Source organism: Peromyscus leucopus, chromosome 2, assembly GCF_004664715.2.
Source record: "Peromyscus leucopus breed LL Stock chromosome 2, UCI_PerLeu_2.1, whole genome shotgun sequence".
NCBI lineage: Eukaryota > Metazoa > Chordata > Mammalia > Rodentia > Cricetidae > Peromyscus > Peromyscus leucopus.
Genome location: NC_051064.1, coordinates 54957609 through 54977429, shown reverse-complemented (window position 1 = coordinate 54977429; position 19821 = coordinate 54957609). Strand labels below are relative to the sequence as shown.

The 19821-nt window shown below is 45.0% G+C and overlaps 1 protein-coding gene across 3 annotated transcripts in view; it reads left to right on the top strand.

Moving 5' to 3' along the window:
• Positions 1 to 19821, top strand: part of Gne (glucosamine (UDP-N-acetyl)-2-epimerase/N-acetylmannosamine kinase) — a 56215-nt gene that overhangs the window by 21440 nt on the left and 14954 nt on the right. For 2 of the 3 annotated variants that reach the window (XM_037202562.1, XM_028894741.2), the window contains exons 2-5: positions 5884 to 6089; positions 9593 to 10044; positions 14483 to 14635; positions 17467 to 17679. In XM_037202562.1, coding sequence (XP_037058457.1) covers positions 5884 to 6089; positions 9593 to 10044; positions 14483 to 14635; positions 17467 to 17679 — 1024 coding nt within the window. Of the gene's footprint in view, positions 1 to 5110; positions 5129 to 5883; positions 6090 to 9592; positions 10045 to 14482; positions 14636 to 17466; positions 17680 to 19821 lie in introns of those variants that run through there. The other variant, XM_028894740.2, reaches the window with a different exon arrangement.

Below are 19821 nucleotides of genomic sequence, written 5' to 3'. Positions count from 1 at the left end.
GTGAGTGTACACACAAGGCAGAGGGTGTGTAGGGCAGTGACCTTAGTGGTTCTGTCAGTCATTAACTATATTTAACTGTGATTTAGAGCAAGAGGATTTTTTTTTTCTTTACCTCAGTATCCCTGCCTGTATAGTGGAGTGAATAAGATAGGGTGGAACGATGCTTATAACGCTCTGTTAGCACAGTACTGGCTGAAAGCGCTTAGCAGTGTTTACTATGGTTTCCTCAGCTGGTGACTACTTGCACAAGCGTCCTTACAGAAAACACTTTCTCGTGTTTGGGACATTGACACTACCACCTTTTGCAGCATTTTTAAAGCACGGTTGAGTGGAATGTGGTATGGAGCATTGCCATTTCTTGGAGCCCGGGAGATGGCCGGTGGTGGTTGGTGGAGGGTGTCAAGCTGAAAACTTGACCTGGTCTGGGTCCTCAGAACCGGGTGAAATCAGTTGTATAATTCAAACGGCTGTAATCCCAGCAGTCCCATATGTTGGGATCCTGGAAGGGGCCGGGGAGACAACAGACAGCCTGTCTCTAACAAGGTGAAAGTGTAGCAGGGAGTTGGTGAGGCAGGCAAAGAATTGGCAGAGAAAGGAAGTAAAAAGCTCGATTGAAGCAAGCTGACAGCCCCCGTTGAGATGGGATGGGCCCCAGATTTGGAAGTCCTTGCAGGTGGGCTCTGGGTTGGGCATTTTATGAAGCCCCTGTGTCCTCCCATTTCTCTTATTGTCTGGTCCACTGATCCAGTGTTCAGCCTGGCAGCCTTTCCTTCCTGCTGTGTTTGTTTATTTGGGTGTTTGCCTTGGCATTCCTGTGGTGCCCCCCATCTCCCAGAAGTCTTTCAGAAGCATGCTGGTTCGCTCCTTGTCTGTGTGTCCTAACTCTCCTTCAGCTTGCGGGACTGATACTGGAGTTAGTCCTTTGACCTCCACTTTTACCCGCAGGCCATTCCATTCCACTGGCTCCATTGCTCAAAACCGTTTGCATTCTCCAAAGTTTGGGGCCTCGGACTTTTGGATGGAGATATATAGTATGCACTGACAACTTTTGATTGATTTTAATTTTGTCTAATATTCCACTATGTAAAGAAGCAAATTTTATCTTGCTTTACATTGTGCTTTATGAAACAAATTCCCTTTAAGTAGTTTAAGTCCATTTTGTCACATTACTCATCCTATATGCTGGTCACTATCTTCAGTATAAAAATGTGTCTTTAGTGGTGTGAGCCTTTAAACCCAGCACTCAGAAAGCAAAGGCAAGCCGATCTCGGTGAGTTCAAGGCCAGCCTGGTCTGCAGAGAAAATCCCAGGACAGTTAGGGATGTATAGACTCTGTCTCAAAAATACAAAAACAGGCTGGAGAAGTGGCTCAGAGGTTAAAAGTACTGGCTACTCTTCCAGAGGTCCTGAGTTCAATTCCCAGCAACCACATGGTGGCTCACAACCATCTGTGTTGAGATATGATGCCCTCTTCTGGCATGCATGCAGGCAGAACACTGTATACATAATAAATAAAAATACAAATAATAGGTTTTAAAAAAGTACCTCTGAGCTGGGCAGTGGTGGCACACGCCTTTAATCCCAGCACTTGGGAGGTAGAGCAGGCGGAGCTCTGTGAGTTCGAGGCCAGCCTGGGCGACAGAGTGAGTTCCAGGAAAGGCACAAAGCTACACAGAGAAACCCTGTCTCAAAAAACAAAAAACAACAACAAAAAAAGTGCCTCTGGGAATTTTTTTTTAATTAATAAACATTTTTTAGATTTATTTATTTATTATGTATACAGCATATGTGACTGCAGGCCAGAAGAGGGCACCAGATCTCATTACAGATGGCTGTGAGCCACCATGTGGTTGCTGGGAATTGAACTCAGGACCTCTGGAAGAGCAGTCAAGTGCTGTTAACCTCTGAGCCATCTCTCCAGCCCTCTGGAAATATTTTATCCAGAACAAATAACAGATAGTTTGTTAAAGTTTCTGATTTCTGTTGCTCTTATTTGTGAAAGCAAAATGGTTGGGGTCTGTTGTGTTCTGGGGCCACCTTCCATAATGTTGGTTCCTAAAATCAGAAATGAGGCCTTTCTCAGCTCCGTACTGACCTCAGTTTTCTGTGCAGTGCGCTACACAGACTAAAGACTCAGTAAGTTCTTAGTCAGTCAGTGTTTTATTTTCAAGGCTCTTATAACCCTTCATTTATTTGAAAAGCTGACACCTGGCACAGTCGGTTTGGTGTTTCCATTGCCTTTAAATTTTCCGTGTTCCCATTTAATTCAGAAACATAACAATAAGTATTTTAAAAGTAAAAAAATGCAGCAACAGCTTGTAAAATGTTACCAATTGCATACTATAGGTTATATGTATTTATAAATAAATAAATATATATATATATAGGGGGATGGTGCATGCCTGTAATTCCAGCACTTTGGATGCTTAGACAGGTGGGATACCATGAGTCAGAGGCTTATGTAATGAGTGCCAGGGCAGGCCAGCCAGGGCTGTCTCAAAAGAAAAAAGAAACAAAAAGAACAAATAAGAAAACACAAATAAGCCCAGATAACAATGAAGGGGACCGGGAGAGGCAAGGAGACGGCAAAGAAAGGAAGGGAGAGCAGAGCAGTCCTGTGAGCTTCGGGGAAGAGCCATGTGGCAGAGAGAACAGCCTGGCAGACTTCGTATTCTGAGGTGTGCTGTGGCTTTTTCATCTGAAGCCATGTGGATATACCACCCAATCATGAATTTGTGTATTTATTTATTTATCTGCTTTTTTATTGGGACAGGGTCTTACCATGGAACTCTGGCTGCCCTGGAACTTCTGTGTAGTCCAGGCTGGTCTGGAACTCTCAGAGATCCAGCTGCCTCTGCCTCCCAAGTGCTGGGATTAAAGGTGTGCCCTACCATGTCCAGTATGAAATAATTAATTTTTAATATTCAAGAACTACTCCTCTTTAAAAGGTTTTAAGATCTACTTTATTTTCTTAAAATGCTTTGCCTTAAAAAGAGAAAAAGAACCCTGTGCTTTCATAATTTATACCTAACGGGTTAGTTAGGACAATCGCTCAGTAACCCGGTAAACACAAAGCTCTACCAGATGGAATATTTACTGTTCCACGAAAAATAAATTGACCAACTCCAGCTGTTTGCTTTGCCTCACCCAGCAAGTTAAATGTCCCAACAATTTAGTCAGCTCACATTTGGTCAGTGGAGGGAGGGTTATGTGCAGGAACACTTAGGACATCCATTCTGGAAGAACGGTTTTGTCTCTAACAATTAGGCAGTGCTTTAGACTCTCGGCAGAACGCTCATTTGACAGTTAGAGAGCTTTTCATTGGGTAGGATTAGCCTCTGCTGGGTAGTATGCTTTCAGAGTGGTCCTCGTCATGGGACACTTGCACCGTCAGGGAACTCACTCGGAAGTGTACCCACATCAGAAGACTGAGCCTCAGGGGTGGGGGCAGGGGGCGGGGGACAGCACCACTCCCATCAGCTGAGCCTGGTGGGGGGCAGAACCGCTCCCATCACATCTTGGGTTCATAGTTCAAGTTCCAGATATCGCTGTACTTCCTCAAACCGAAGCACTGAGGTCAGAATCCATGAGGTAAACTTAACACTGCTACTGGAAAGTTTAAAGTGTTTCATAAAACAAGTCCCACCCGCCCTTCCTGGTGGCTCTCTCCTCCCCCATCTCTTTGTCCCTTCCTCATCTCATGGCATCCAAGATTTTTGGGTCTTCCTGCCTCAGCCTTCTAAGTGCTGGGATTACATGATACATGGCGTGTAGAGACAAGTCCCCTAAATCAAACATTGCTTGTTCTGATTTTTGACTTTATAAGTGAAGGGTGTGGGGTGAGGGCAGATGGGAAGATGGTAGGCAGAGGAGTTAAAGTGTCTTCATGTATGTGGCAGGACCACAGTGATGAAAGGGAGGTGGCATCTAAAGGGATGGGGTGAGAAGGACCTGGGGCTTATGTGAAGTCTTTCCAGGTGACACTTGGCTGGGTTTGAAGCCTGAGGAGGAGAGTGTGGGCAGGGGAAAAAGGAAGGTGTAGGTGCGGGTGCTGAGATCTAAGGCTGGCGTAGATCCACTCGTGGGACCACAGGCATTTTGATGTGCTGGATCTTTGACACGAGTAAAGGTCGGAGAGATGTGGTTTAAAAAATGCGATGAGGTCCAGATTAGCAATTTGCATTTTATCCCATAGTGAGGTCTGCTGGTTGGCGTGACAGTCAGACCTATGAACTTGTAAGCGTCACTTTGAGAGTCTCTGGGAGAACGGCAGGACAGGGACGGGCACAACTCTTAGACCCAGACAGACGAGGCTCATCTAAGGGAAGGGCTGGGGGTCAATTGGAGGAAACGGCAAAAGCTGGAGGGGGAATTGATGGCCTTAGGAGGTGAGGAACTGAAGCGGAAATGGCAAGAGAGCGGCCTTTGGCTGAGTCCTAGTGCATCACTGAGTCAGGGGACAACAAGGAGAGACAGCTTTGCAGGAGAAAATGAGTTCAGTTTGGGACACTGGCTTTCAGGGGCCTTGGGGACGTACAGCCGAGCTGTCGGTGGCATTGGAGTCGACTTGGAGGCTCAGCACGGAGGTGCGGACCAGGTCTTAGAGGTGGAGCTTCCCTCTGCGCACCTTTGTCTTCCCCAGAGAGCGTGTTGTGTGAGGGCCAAGACATGCTCTCCCAAGACGTGATCTGAATCTTGGGGAAGTCATTTTCTCTCTCTAGACCAGTGTCTCCCCTTTAGTAAAATGAGGGAGTTAACCAGATAGATGATTCTCTACCCAGATTTCTATGGTCTGCTTTGTTGGGCTCACTTGTGAGTATACCAAGTGTTTTTGTTTTTTGTTTGTTTTTTTTTTTTTGTTTTTAATTTTTAGTAAGTACCTTTAAGCTAATGCTGATATTTATTTATCTTTTTTTTTTTTTTTTTAGGGATGAAAGCCTTAGAGATCAGGGAAATAGTGAGAGCCACCAACCAACCTTACCTCACCAGCTCTGCAGCTTCCAAAATGCTCGACTTCCTGTCTACCCAGGCTTCTATTTCCTTGCTGTTCTGCCCTCTCATTGACTCTTAGCCTAGCTACCTCACTTATTTGTCACTGCTTGTCTGTACAGACCTCCAGGTCTCTATGGTTGGTACTGGGGTTAAAGGCATGTGTCACCACATTTGGCTCTGTTCCTTAGTATGGTCTTGAACACACAGACTCTGGAGGAGGTGGGAATGGGGGGGTGGGGGTAGGGGGGGGAGCATGGGAATCTGTGGCTGTTATGTGAAACTGAATGGTTTTGTAAAATAAAAAATAAATTAAAAAATGAAGAAATTATGAAAGCTAAATAAAGCACAAGAAAATAGGCAAAGAGATTCATAGCTGGCTCACAGACATTTATACATATGATATGGAGTCCTTTAGGTTTTGTTTTTCAAAGACGGAACTATTTGGAAAAAGTACATCATGAGAAATGATTCCAGAAGTGATGAACTGGTTAATCATTTGAGTCAAATTACAGAATCTCTTTTACAATCTTAAGAAAGTATAGAAGTGTCAATCAAAGCAATGTACACAAGAGGATGTACATGAACACATGCTCATGCAGGCAGACATCCCCCCAAAACACACACATGTACCATTTAGTTCAATTAGGCCACTTTCATAGAATTCAATTATTTATCTTTTGAATGAAAATTGTATTCCAGGGCGCCAGTGAGAGAAAGGGAGGAGTCTGGTCAGCCTGCTGGAGTGTCCTCCTCACTTGACACACCAGTGAGGGTGCCGTGCAGGAGGGTCAGGGGCGGAGCAAAGGTCACAGACACTGACCGACAGTGCTTCAGCTGAAAAGTGGTAGTTTTCTGCAGTTACAAACAATAACTTCCTTTTTGTGTCATTAGGAACTCTATTTCAAGAAACTCTCAACTAAAAAAAAGCAAGTCATGGAGAAGAACGGGAATAACCGGAAGCTTCGGGTTTGCGTTGCTACCTGCAACCGCGCAGATTACTCCAAACTGGCCCCGATCATGTTCGGCATCAAGACAGAGCCTTCGTTCTTTGAGCTGGATGTGGTGGTGCTGGGCTCTCACCTGATAGACGACTATGGGTGAGACCAGGGTTGCCTGCGCTTCGTCAGCAGTGTGTCTGGGAGAGCGTGGGTTTTGTGGCCTATGGACCTACTGTCAAACCCCAGATCTTTTTAGTCTCTATGTACGTGGGGAACTTGGGAAGAGTCTGTTACTTCAGTTATAAGTCGGGATGAAAAACAACACGGTGATGAAGCCTGTCCCAGTGATGCTCTTCAGTAGATACTTGATAATTGACAGCTGGAAATACTGCTGTTAGTGCACACAGAAGAAACACCGTGTGTGTGTGTGTGTGTGTGTGTGTGTGTGTGTGTGGGTGGTGAGCCCAGAGCCCCAAGCAAGCTAAGCCTGTGCTTTCCCACAGGACACCCTGATTTCACCCCACGGTGTCTTTTGAGTTCTGATGGCAGTTCTTCAAAATGGCCTGTTGAACTGTGTGTGTGCCTGTAATCCTACTACTTGGAAAGCAGAGGCAGGAGGATTGCTTTGAGTTTGAGGCCTGCCCGGATTACATAGTGAGGGCTGCATAGTAAGACCCTGTCTCCAAACAGATAAACAAAATGACAACCAAAAACAACCCTGGTTTACAGGTTAATCACATGTAAAGTACTATATAGAACAAGATCTACAAAAGTCTGATTTACTGTAAGGTAAATTAAAATGTTATATTGTCAAGGTTGTTAACTTATGTGTGTGGCATTAAGGTCTGTACTGTAAGCAGAGTATATTTGAAAATTAAAGGATCATCTGAGAGAGAACAGTGTAGTGAATACACCAGGAAGGAGCCTTGGCTTTGCTCTCTGCATACATTTAGTGCACCCTTGTGGTATGAAAATGTTCATGCAGCCTCCAAAGACCGCTGGAACCTCACCACGTATGAAAGAAGCTAGCGCTCACTCAAACTCATTTTCAGACTACTTTAAAAGCATGACGGTAATGCATGGCCAGAGCAGTCAGCAGAATGCCTGCCGGCTCCTAAACTCCAAGTGGCCGCTTTCTGTAAGAACCAGTTTAGGAGTGGTGAGGAGGCTTATGGGTAGCTCCCATCGATTCATTTTTCATTGAAATGAATCTGGCTATCTTAGGTAGTCTACTTGAGTGATAGGATGTTGTAGTTCGAGCCAGAGGTGAGAGTCTCAGTAGGCTCTCTTCTGTGACGGAGCTTGTGTAGGAAGGCTGGTAGGAAGGAGGCTCCCTGGGAAGTGGCAGTTGCTACAGAAACTGAGGTAGAAAGGTGGTACTTGATGGTGAGACTATTGACTAGGAAGATCAACTAGTACTTAGGAAAATGTACGTGTAAATCCCCTTCTAACTGAAGGAACTTGGTAACGAGAGACAAGAATGTAAGAGACTTCGCATAACTTGTACCTTTTCAGTTTTAAACTATGTGAATACATTTTACAAATTTTATTTATTATTTAGTTTTTGTTTTAGGGAGATTTTTGTTTTGCTTTGTGAGATGGTTTCTTGTAGCCCAGGCAGACATCAGACTCTTTGTAGCCAAGGATGACCTTGTTCTGAATACAGGCATGTGCCCATGCCTGGCTTATTTTTGCTGCATTTGCTTACTTGCTTGCTTATTTATTTAATCACTGGATCTATCTATCTATCTATCTATCTATCTATCTATCTATCTATCTATCTATCTATCTATCTATCTGTCTATCTATCTTTATTTATTTTGAGACAGAGTCTCTCTATGTGGCCAAGGCTAACATGGAAATCACTAGGAAGTCCAGGCTAGACTTGAACTGGTGGTGATCCTCCTGTCTCTGCCTCCCACATAGTGGGATACATCAGCTTGCTGCCTTTTATTTCCTTTAGGCTTTGTTGCTGAGGCTGGTTCCCAAGTCTTGGACTTAACTGATCCTTCTGCCTCTGGTCCCAAATAGGTGGGACTTAGGAATACTCCTATTACTGGCTTGTATAATTTACTTTTATAAGACATTAAAATAGATCATTTTATGTATCATTTTCTTACATCATAAGAAATAAATGTGCGGCCTGTAGTGCTGTGATTACTGAGAAACATTAGGAGTAAATCTTCAATTCAAATTACAAAATACTCTTTGAGAAAAACAGTTACAGTTTCTATGAGTGTCAGAACAGCTTTTATGAGGTAATTCTCCCATAGCTACCCCTTACAGGCTCTGGAAAAATATTCTTAAATTAGTGGATGTATAATCCCAATTGCTCTCAAGATTTAGGTAGGAGAATTTTAAGTTCAGGTCTGTTTAGACATCTTAGTGAGACCTGTCTCAAAATAAAAAATAAAACCAGCACTTGGGATATAGTGTGGTGATATAGTGCAGTACTTACTTAGAATGCAAGAGGCCCTAAGCTCAGTCCCTAGACACACACACACACACACACACACACACACACACATGCGCACGCGCGCGCGTGTGCACACGAACACACATGGGCAGAGGATGAGAAACAATCACTCATTCAGTCACAAAAACACAACTAGGAATGTTTGAAACCATTTGAAATTAAACACCGTGCTTCTCAGGAATCTGAGTCAGTACTCAGCAGATCCTTGCATACCCATGCTTATTATGGCACCATTCACAATAGACAAGTAACGGAACCGGCCTGGATGCTGACCAGTAGATGAATAGGTTAAGGAAAGGTGGTATGTGTAGACAGTGGAATTTTATCCAGCCATAAAAAAAAAAAATGAAATTATGACTCAGAAAAAATGGATGGAACTGCTGAGAATTATGTTAAGCAAAATAAGCCAGATTCAGAAAGACAGACTGCCTGTTCACTTTCTCATGTAGAACATAGATTTGAATTACTGTCTATACATAGACATGAAACAGAAAGTGGATTGAAGGGAGGGTGACGTCTGAAGGGGAGAGGGGACCAGAGAGGGCCATGGACTCTGTGATCTGAGAGCAGAAGAGATGCTAAGGAGTGGGGAGGAGGAATGGGAGAGGGGGAGAAGAAAATACAATGGTATGTGTGTGTAAAATGTCATGATGAGCCTGTTACTTTTTTGCATACTAACTGAAGAATTAATTTAAAAAATTAAGAGAAATGTATAGTATAGTGCCACGCCAGGCATCCTGGTTCCCTGCCTTTTAATTAATTAACTAATTAATTAATTTTTGGTTTAAAAAAAAAAAAGAGCTTGTTTTGATTACTGCCCCCCCATTAAAGTATCAATTTCTTCTTTTAAAAAAAAATAGGTGAGTGATAAAAAGTAAAAGCCCTGACCAAAAGAAAACTTCTCTCTCACTGTTTTTCCCTCCTGGTTCTGCCTGGGAGGGGCACAGCGGAGCCTCCCGAGGGGAGGCTTTATCTTGTTCTGGGCGGGAGGGACTGACTGTGTAACAGCATGAATCAGGTATAGGAACATTTATGGTCTTTGCTCTTTATTTGTAGTTGATACTTCAGTTCAATGACTTGTTTTAGCAAGCAAAAATATCAACAGGTATCTCCTTCAGAGTTAGTATCACTGCTGCTTCCTTTTGTCAGAACATGGGGTCACACCCTTGTTTTGCTTCTGCTTTAGAAACACTTATCGCATGATTGAGCAAGATGACTTTGACATCAACACCAGGCTCCATACGATCGTCAGAGGGGAAGACGAAGCAGCCATGGTAGAGTCAGTGGGCCTAGCTCTAGTGAAGCTACCGGATGTCCTTAATCGCCTGAAGCCTGACATCATGATCGTTCATGGAGACCGTTTTGACGCCCTGGCTCTGGCTACCTCTGCTGCCTTGATGAACATCCGAATCCTTCACATTGAAGGGGGAGAGGTCAGTGGGACCATTGATGACTCTATCAGACATGCTATCACCAAACTGGCTCATTACCACGTGTGCTGCACCAGAAGTGCGGAGCAGCACCTGATAGCCATGTGCGAGGACCATGACCGCATCCTTTTGGCAGGCTGCCCTTCCTACGACAAACTGCTCTCAGCTAAGAATAAAGACTATATGAGCATCATTCGGATGTGGCTCGGTACGTATGTCAGACTTTATCCATGCCAGTGGTTGTTTTTGTCAGAAAGTGTTGGGTATATTTCAGTCTTTTTGGAAACTCATAGACCTAATATTCCGTTAGAGACCAGAGAGCTAAGATTTTACTTCACAGTTCTTGCTTTGTGGTCTATTTTTACCTCCAAGGTTTTCTATAAAATAGAAATACTGGATTGATTTTTAAAATCTATGCTATGTTTGTGTATACGGAATGCTTTTACTCCACTAAATATTGTAGTGAGTAGTGTTCACAAGGATAGTTCTTTAACAGTTTTAATATATGGATTGATGAAGTTTTTAAAAAATTAATTTTAGTATTATGTGCAAACATGCATATGTGTATATGTCCAAAACGTGATGTGCATATGTGTGGAGGTCAGGCACAAGCCTCTGGAGTCCTCTCCTTCCACAGTGTGATCTGGGGTGGAACTCAGGTCCACAGACTTAACCTGCTGGCCTTCCATTTTCTTTCTTTCTTTCCCTTTCTTCCTTTCTTCCTTTCTTCCTTCCTTCCTTTCTTCCTTCCTTCCTTCCTTCCTTCTCTCTCTCTCTCTCCTTCCTCCCTCCCTCCTTCTTTCTTTTTTTTTTTTTTTTCTTTTTTGAGACAGGATCTAGTGTAGTCTGGACTTGAACTTATTGTATAGCTCAGGATAAACTTGAACTCTTGATCCTCCTGCATCTACCTCCTAAGTGCTAGGATTACAGGCATATGCTACCATACTTGTCCAGGAGCACAATTCTTACTTTATCAAAAAATGGAGAAAAGGAGAAGGAGATGGCTCACTGGGTCAAATGTTTGGCATACATGCATGAAGACCTGAGTTTGATCCCTAAGATCCACATCAAAAAGCCAGCTGTGGTGGTATGTCCTTGCCTAGCGTGGTGGGGTGGGGAGGGGTGGGGTGCAGGAGACAGTGGGGGCAGCCGGTGCAGCCGAATTGGTAAGCTCTGGACTTGGTGAGAGAGGCGTCTCAAGAGGTAGGGTGGAGAGCACCTGAGGAGATAGCCAGTGTTGCCCGCTGGCCTCCACATGAGCACATGCATGCACATGGATACACAGGCACACAGTGTTGGGGAAGTACACTGTAAAACTGTGTGTATACTATGATCCATTTCTGTAAAAGCTGTAATAGTGAAAAGGTTAGAAAGTAGGTAAACCTCATTTATTTTATTATTTTCCAGTGTAAGCTTAGGGTACTTTTACTTTTTCTATTTTTTTTTTCTTGGTTTTTCAAGACAGGGGTTCTCTGTGTAACAGTCCTGGCTGTCCTGGAAGGCTGGCCTCCATCCCGGAGATCTGCCTGCCTCTGCCTCCCGCATGCTGGGGTTAAAGGTGTGCACCACCACCACCACCACCACCACCACCACCACCACCACCACCACCACCACCACCACCACCGCTTGGCTGCATTTTATTTTTTAGTATGGAAAATTGTTGTTTTTACTTTTGTGTGTGCACATGTGCACTCTGTGGAGGCCGGAGGTGGATGTCTAGTGTTTTCCTCTGTTGCTGTTTGTTTGACACCTGGTCTCTCACTGAAACTGCAGCTGACTGATTTGGCCAAACTGGGGGGCAACAAGCCCCAGAGACTCTTTTGTCCCTTGTACCTCATTGCTGGGGTTATGGCACATAATGCCACGTTGAGGGTTTTTGGGCTTTTGGTTGTTTTTGTTGTTGTTGTTTGCTTGTTTGTTTTGAGATGGGGTCTACTGTGTATCCCTAGCTGGCCTGGAACTTGCTATTCAGACTAGGCCAGCCTTGAACTCACAGAGCTCCTCCTCTCTGTGCCTTCCTTCCAAGTCCTGGAATAAAAGGTACGTGCCACCATGCCTGGCTCAAACCTGTCTTTTATGTGGGCTCTAGGGATTTGAACGCTGGTCCTCAGGCTTGCACACCAAGCAGTCTACCCACTGAGTCATCTCTCCAAACCCCACAGGACACTCAGAGATCGCAGGACACTTTGTGGGAGTCGATTCTTTCACCTTGTGGGCCCCTGGGCTCAGACTCAGGTGTCAGGCCCAGTAGCAAGGCCCAGCACCTTTACCCACTGAGCTTCTTGAGGAGCCCAGATTAGCTATGTTTTTAGTTTAGACACATCACAACAGAAAAGGGATTGATCCATTTTCTGTAAGTCTTAACCTTGGGTAGATGTGCAGCCGTCAAGGGTCCCATCTAGGTAATGCTGGTGGAGTGAGCTGGTCTCTTCTCTCTTCTTTGTCTGTTCATTCTTCTTTTGAGTAAATACTCCTGCATTCTGCTCTGATCATACCGTTAGCTTTCCTTTTATCATGGAAAATATGTCACTGAGAATCTAATGAATAAAAAGAAACCATGAGAAAGCCAGAGTGCAGGGCCAGCGAGATGCCCAGCAGGCGAAGACTCGCCTCGACAGTGCAGTCCGGACAGCCCATAGAGGTGGAGGAGACCTGGCTCCACAGACTTGCCCTCTGACCTCCACATGTGTGCAGTAGCATGGACACTCCCCCACGTCAGGCCCACAAAAGAATCCTAATTTTTTAAAAATCAAGAAAACAATGCAGTGAGATTGTAAATACAAGCTTAAAGCCCTATTTGACCGTTTATACTTCATTATGGAAAGAGCAAAACCTGGGTTTTTAGTTTTTATATTTATTCCTTTATTTTTAGACAGGGCCTTGCTGTGTAGCTGTGGCTATCCTGGCGCACACTGTATAGGCCAGGCTAGTCTCAAAGTGGCGGCATCCCTGCCTCATTCTCCCGTGTACTGGGCTTACATGTGTGCACACAATGCCCAGCTTCTTGTTTTAATTTTAAACCGGTGAAATGGAAAACATAAGACAGTGAACCAAAACTGTATCTGGCAACAACACATTTTGTACAGATAACACAATTTGCTTCTCTGCTAGCAGCTTCTTTTGTTTTCACCGTGTTTACAGGCCACTTATATCATGCAGCTTGGCCACCTGAACATTACTATTACCCCAATGAAAATACTAGCAAGGTCAAAAGATATGTTAAGCTTTAATAATGAGAGGCATCCCAACAGCAAGTATCAGTCTTCACTGCCAGGAATAGATAATTTGACGAGCCCAAATTAGCTACATTTTAAATTTAGTCATATTACAACAGAATGGCTTGAGCTTTCCTTCTCAGAATGGAAAAAAAAAAAAAAAAAAAAAACCCACAACAAACAGAAAACACCTAGCCAGGTATGGTGGCATATTCCTGTAATCCTAGCTCTGGGAGGAGATCAAGAGTTCAAAGTAGTCTTTAGCTATATTGAGTTCAAGGCCATCCTGCAATAATACATGAGACCCTGTCTCAAAAGAAAAAAAAAATCAAAGCTGGTGAGATGGGGGACTGGAGAGATGGCTCAGCAGTTAAGAGCACTGACTGTTCTTCCAGAGGTCCTGAGTTCAATTCCCAGCAACCACATGGTGGCTCACAACCATCTGTAATGAGATCTGGTGCCCTCTTCTGGCCTGCGAGCATGCATGTAGGCAGAACACTGTATACATAATAAATAAATAAATCTTTGGGGGAAAAAAAAGCTGGTGAGATGGCTCAGCTAGTGGTAAGGGCACTTGCCCCCAAGCCTGAGTTTGATCCCTGGAACCCACGTGAGGGAAGGAGACTACTGCAAGGTATGCTCTACAAGTCATAGCATGCATATGAACCCTCACTAATAATGATAATAAATAAAGCTTTTAAAAAATTGCACTCGAAGTAGAAGGTAAATGAGAAGTAGAAGTCATTCTAATTCTTCCCCTGAGGCTTGTGTGTACTCCTTACCAACACATTGTATAGAACGGTCCCTTACAAGCTCTTTAACAGCCCAACCCCCGGGGCTGTAGCTGGCTACTGACTAGTGAACTCTGGGTTTAATTCCCAGGCCCCTGGGGGTGTGAGGGGGAATCCTCTCACTTTCAGAGAAAATCCTCTGGAAAGCCCAGAGACGAGAGACTCGCCTTCTGCATGTTTTCAGGATAATAGGTAAACGCAGAATGAAGATGGAGGACGGGGGCGAAGACTGAGAGGAGGTTGTGTCCTGCACACTACTCTCCGTAGACATCTGTGTTCTGGCTGCTACTGTAGGGATAATTACAAGTCCCCCAGCTCCCATGTTAAAGCTGACAGCATTCCTCTGGCTACCGGTCAGGAGTGAGCTGAGTCACGGCACAGCACTGGGTTCCAGCTGTGCTGCCTTATGGGCCATGGCACAGGGGATCGGGCACGCAGATCATCTGCGCCTGTATCAGCGCATCCTTTAGACCTCTGCTAACCCTAATAGGAAGGGCGCTCTCCCTTTTCACTTTTGAAAATGTGTTCCAGGCCATCAGGACTACACAGTGAGACCCTGCCTCAAAAAAACAAACAACAACAACAACAACAAGAAGAGTCCTAACTAATGAAGCACTGTGGTTCGCCTTTCTTTAAACAGGTGATGATGTAAAATGTAAAGATTACATTGTTGCACTGCAGCACCCCGTGACCACTGACATTAAGCATTCCATAAAGATGTTTGAATTAACACTGGATGCACTTATCTCATTTAACAAGAGGACCCTAGTTCTGTTTCCAAATATTGATGCAGGTAATGGAACTTAATGAAGTTATGCTGTCTGCCTTTTCAAACCTTAATTTCTGTCACTTGCCTCTCGACTGTCGCCTGTTCTTGCCCAACTGATCATTAAAGGCCCTTTGGAAATGCATCCCAGTCAAGGTTACCCATCCTGCTGTAGATGAAGATGTGGTGATGTCTTAGTCAACTCTGGTAGAAACAACAGGAAGTAAATGTTTATAAGAACCCCACTGCCCTGCAGTTTGCTCTCATGCTTAGCCTGCCCCTCCAGTTTCCACAGAGAATAAATTCCAAGGGTGTGAGAGATGAGCCTCAGAGGTTAAGGTCAAGAGTGTCTCTAAGCAAGTAAGATGCCCCTGGCTGCAGTAGATAGCCTTCATTGTTAATTTTTGTTTTCTTTCCTGTTTATGTTAGCTATGCTTCCAAGTATGAGCTTGAGCTTAAGTAGTTTGGATCTCGAGGCCCAGCCCCCTCAGGCCTGCTGTGGTTGATCACAGCCTGATAGCTGTGAGTTTTAGTGCTGAGACCTTAGGCAAGGAGGAGGGATTTTCACATCCCCGTTGTTGTAGCTGACATCGCTCACTGCAGCGCTCTTGGGATTCTTTTGGTAACAGAAGTGGGACATTTCTTTGAAATGCTAAGCTGTTGCCATCTTACTTCTGAAGAACCTTTTCTGTTAGAAAAAACAGGACTCTCAACCCAGATTTTGATCAGGTAATACAGCAATATTTCAAAATCTTTTCTAATTCTTTTGGTTCCTTTAAGTTCTGCATAAGTAATTATAATATATCTGCTTACCTCCGAATGATGTGCTCTGTTCGTAGTAACTTTCCGGAATGTGTACATGTTAGAATTAGAGATAGTTTTCTTCTATTAAAAAAAAATGGACCCTGACGTGTAGTGTGGTATGTATTTGCAGTCACAGCTACTCAGGGCTGAGGGGAAGATCCCTTGGGACACTGACTCAAAGAAAAAAGCATTCTGACTTAAAGGAAAATGAGTCATGTCCCTGCACACACCTCTGCTGTCCATGGAGCAGCGGGGGACTCTGTCAGTCTGTGGCTCAGTGCCCCGTGTGCCTGTGGTTCCAGGGAGGTGGGCTCCTGGGAAGACTAGATTAGTGCACGTGGCTTAGGCTTCAGCCAAAGTGGAGCCTTGGATTAGGAGGACCTTCTGGAGCGCCATATTCTCCTTCATTGTAGATGAGGGCTGGCATTTAGGGAGGGAGGTGGCCAGTCACCTTCCAGGGAGTGGGAATCCTGAGCCCATCTACCTGTCTTGCCACCTAGAGAAAGTTTTAAAAACAGCTTCTGGTGGCCCGATGACTTCTGTCCATTGGTGAGCGTCGTGTGGGCGTTGTCTGCCCTAAGGCAGACAAACCACTTGTCCTCACATGGCTAGAAGAGAGTGACTGGAACAGCCGAGGCCCGGTGTGCCTGCACTCACCTGGAATCCTAGCACCCAGGAGGCAGAGGCAGGAGGCTCACAAGTTCCCGGCCAGGGCTGGAGAGGTGACTCGGGTTAAAAGCTTGTGCTGTTCTGTTAGAGGCTCCGGGTCTGTTTCCCAGCACCCATGGTGGGCAGCTCACAACTGCCTGTAACTACAGTTCCAAGGCAGAGTCAGCCCCTCTGGCCTCCATAAGCAAGCACCTTCATGAACACGAACATACCTCCCAGAGACACCCATACATACACATAAGTAAAAAAGGATAAAATCAAAGATCTTTTTTTTTTTTTTTTTTTTTTAAATTCTAGGAAAAGAGTTTCAGGCCAACCTGGTCTATATAGTGAGACCTTGTTTCAAAAAATAAGGAAGCAGGACTAGAGATGGTTAGGGTTGTTAAAAGTGGACTGCTTATGCAGCACACCTGGCTTCAGTTCCCACGTGGCCGCTCACCGTGGTCTGCACTCCAGTTCCCAGGGGGTTGATGTGCTTTTGACCTCTGTGGGCTCCTGCATGCAGGAGGTACCATAAACCTGCACAGGCAAACAGACACACATAAGTAAGTCAGTAAGTCTTTTTTTTTTTTTTTTTTTTTTTTAGAAATTCTTATGCCCCAAAGCTAAAGAAGAGGTTGGGATATGGCTTAGTAGCTAAGAACTTGCCATGAAAGAGTGGGCATGAATTTAGATCCGATGTGCACAAGTAGATGCCTGCAGGGCATGGTGACCTCCCTGTAATTCCAGCCTAAGAAGGCAGAGATGTGAGAACACACACACACACATACACACACATACACACACACACACACACACACACACACACACACACACGCACACACACACGGGAAAAGAAAACCAAGGAAGGGAGGGGAGATTATTACTTTTTCTTAGAGCTGTAAATTGTCTTAAAGTGCTGTATTTTAAAATGAAATACCAGCTGTGGTATCAGACCCTATCCACATTGCCTCCAAGTTTAGTTCCCAAAGGCGGGAGTTTGTATTCGGGGAAATGGGAGCAGAGTTAGGCAAAGCCACTTCAGTCGGCTCATGTATGGCATCTATGACCTTCCTGCTTAGAAACTGCTGGCTTGTTGGTAGCCTCTTAATTAAGGTGAACGTTTATACTGAGGCGTTAATAAAATAAACTCTCTTTGCTGAGTTCTGTGTGAAACCCCCAGCTGCTACTGAGTGAGCTAGATGAGACGCAGAGAGCTGACTACACGTGTTACATGCTGCTCCTGAAAACCCCAGCACCAGAAAGTGGAAATATGGGGGGGGGTTCAGTGACAGTTTTCCTAATGACTGGTACGAGGATTAGGGCTATACTGGCCACTACAAATGATTTCTTTGTCTCATTCATTAAATGGCTGCCTCTGATCCTTCGACCTTCTCGTTTCACAGGGAGCAAGGAGATGGTCCGAGTGATGCGGAAGAAGGGCATCGAGCATCACCCCAATTTCCGGGCAGTCAAGCACGTCCCGTTTGACCAGTTCATACAGCTGGTTGCCCACGCTGGCTGTATGATTGGGAATAGCAGCTGTGGAGTGCGAGAGGTGGGCGCTTTTGGAACACCTGTGATCAACCTGGGCACACGCCAGATCGGACGAGAAACAGGTGTTTACCTTCGCCATGTCTCAGCTGACCATGTCTCTCATCTCGGTAGCCATGTGATGGACTGGTGCTGGCCACGTTTTTATTTTTTGAGAACTTCACAGATGAGTGCTGTATTTACATCACTTCTACTCCTCTTCCTTTCCAACTCCTCCTGTTTTCCCCCTCCACTCCCTCTCAAATCCATGACTTCTTCTGATTTATTGTTTCACACACACACACACACACACACACACACACACACACACACACACACACACCCCTATTGAATCCATTTACTGTTGCTTATTTGTATGTGTTCAGGGCTGACCACTTGAGCCTATGAAGGAGCCTGTGCCTGGGGAAACCTGATTCTCCCTCTCAACAACCATGGAGTCTGTAGTTCTTCATCTAGGGGTGAGGCTTTGTGAAGTTTCCCCCATCCACAGTGTTATGTCAGCTGATGATGCCATTGTGCAGGTCTTATTTAGGCAACCATATTGCTGAGATTTAATGGGTGTGGATTCCCTGTCATGTCTGGAAGACACTATCTCAACGTAGATGTTCTGGTCCTCTGGCCCTTCAAACCTTCTGCACCCGCTTGGGTGACTTTCCCTGAGCCTTAGGTCTAGGGTTGTGTTGTAGATGCACAGTTGGGGACGGCCACCCCACAGTCACTTGTTCTCTGCATTTCAACCACTTCTGAATCTCTGCAAGAGTCTCTGTCTGATGCAAAAAGACGCTGCTTTGATGAGGGGGAAGAGCTACACTTCTCTTTGGGGACAAGGACAGCTAGAGTGCAGGTAGACGTTCTATGGGTTAGGAGCGGGGCCGCTCTCCTGCAGGGTCTCTGACATCTCCAGCTCCTGACGGTTGGCTGAGTTTATATGAATCCCCCTGTTGAGTGGCCTGGAGTCCAGTGGAGCAGCTGCTGTTGAAATGCCACTGCTGCACCACTGGGATGACGTGTCCCCGGTCATTGTGCGCTGGAGGCTTTACATCCGGTAAGACGATGGATGGCGTTCTCCTTTGGCCTCTGACATAGCACCTTCCAATGCTATGCGAGCCAGTCCACGGGGAGGAGGCTCCTAGGTCCGTTCCAGCTGGATTCCTCTAAGTCCTGTGGCCAGAGTGCATGGTATATTCAGCAATGGGTCTTTATGTCCCACTTCTAGAAGGCAGTAGCCTATGTTGTTTGGGATCTTTTGAACCCCCGACCAACAGTTCCAAGGGATGTTTCCCATTCTTGGCCCTGAGGATTGTGTTAGTCTATGTCTCTTGCATGTGTGGGGGGCAGGGAGAACATTACCACCTCATGTGGCATAACTCCATTTAAAAAGTGCGCGAGTGCGCATTTCCCAACACTCTCGGTGTTAGTCATCCTTCCTTCTTCCCCCTCACTCTGTGTTACCTTCCTTCCACCCTCCGCAGCTGAAGCCTCCCCTTTCCCCTCCCCCATACAGCGCCTGTCACACTGTCCCTCCTCTCCTTGTGGTCATCAGAGAACACAGTGTTTATGTTCCTACACCTGGGTCACCTCCCTCGGTGTGGTGTTTTCTAGTCCTGTCTGTTTACCTGCACACTTCATGATTTACCCATCATCGGTTGAAGGACATGTAGGTTGTTTCCATTTCCTAGCTATTGTGAGTAGAGTGGCAGGGAACCTGGATGAGCAAGTATCTCTGTTGCAGGATGTTAAGTGTAGGTATATGTTTTTATACTTAGGTATATCTGGCCACATGTTTGTGAACAAGTAGGTGAGTGAATGACCAATTGTAGCCCAATATCTATAAATAACAGATGATTACCACATTCATAGCTCTATTTGCATTTTTATTGCTTTGTAAAATCAATTAGAGCTAAATGGTTCTTAATTATGGTCTTTGGCCTTGTTTAAGAGAGACTGTAGTTGAATGTGTCGAGTGTATGAATGATTGCTAGTCTGTATTCTAGCCTGGTACGATGTCCTTTCAGTCTGTAGAGTATGACAGTCCTAAGTAATGACAGTGTAAGTAGGATTATTAATGCGTGTGCTAACTGATCTATGTATGTGATCAGCATTAGTCAGGTTCTAATGCTGTGTACGTGCAAATACGTATCCGTAGCTAATGGGAAAATGCATGTCATTAATGGAAAAAGAACTGGACTAGAACGAAGGAGATTAGT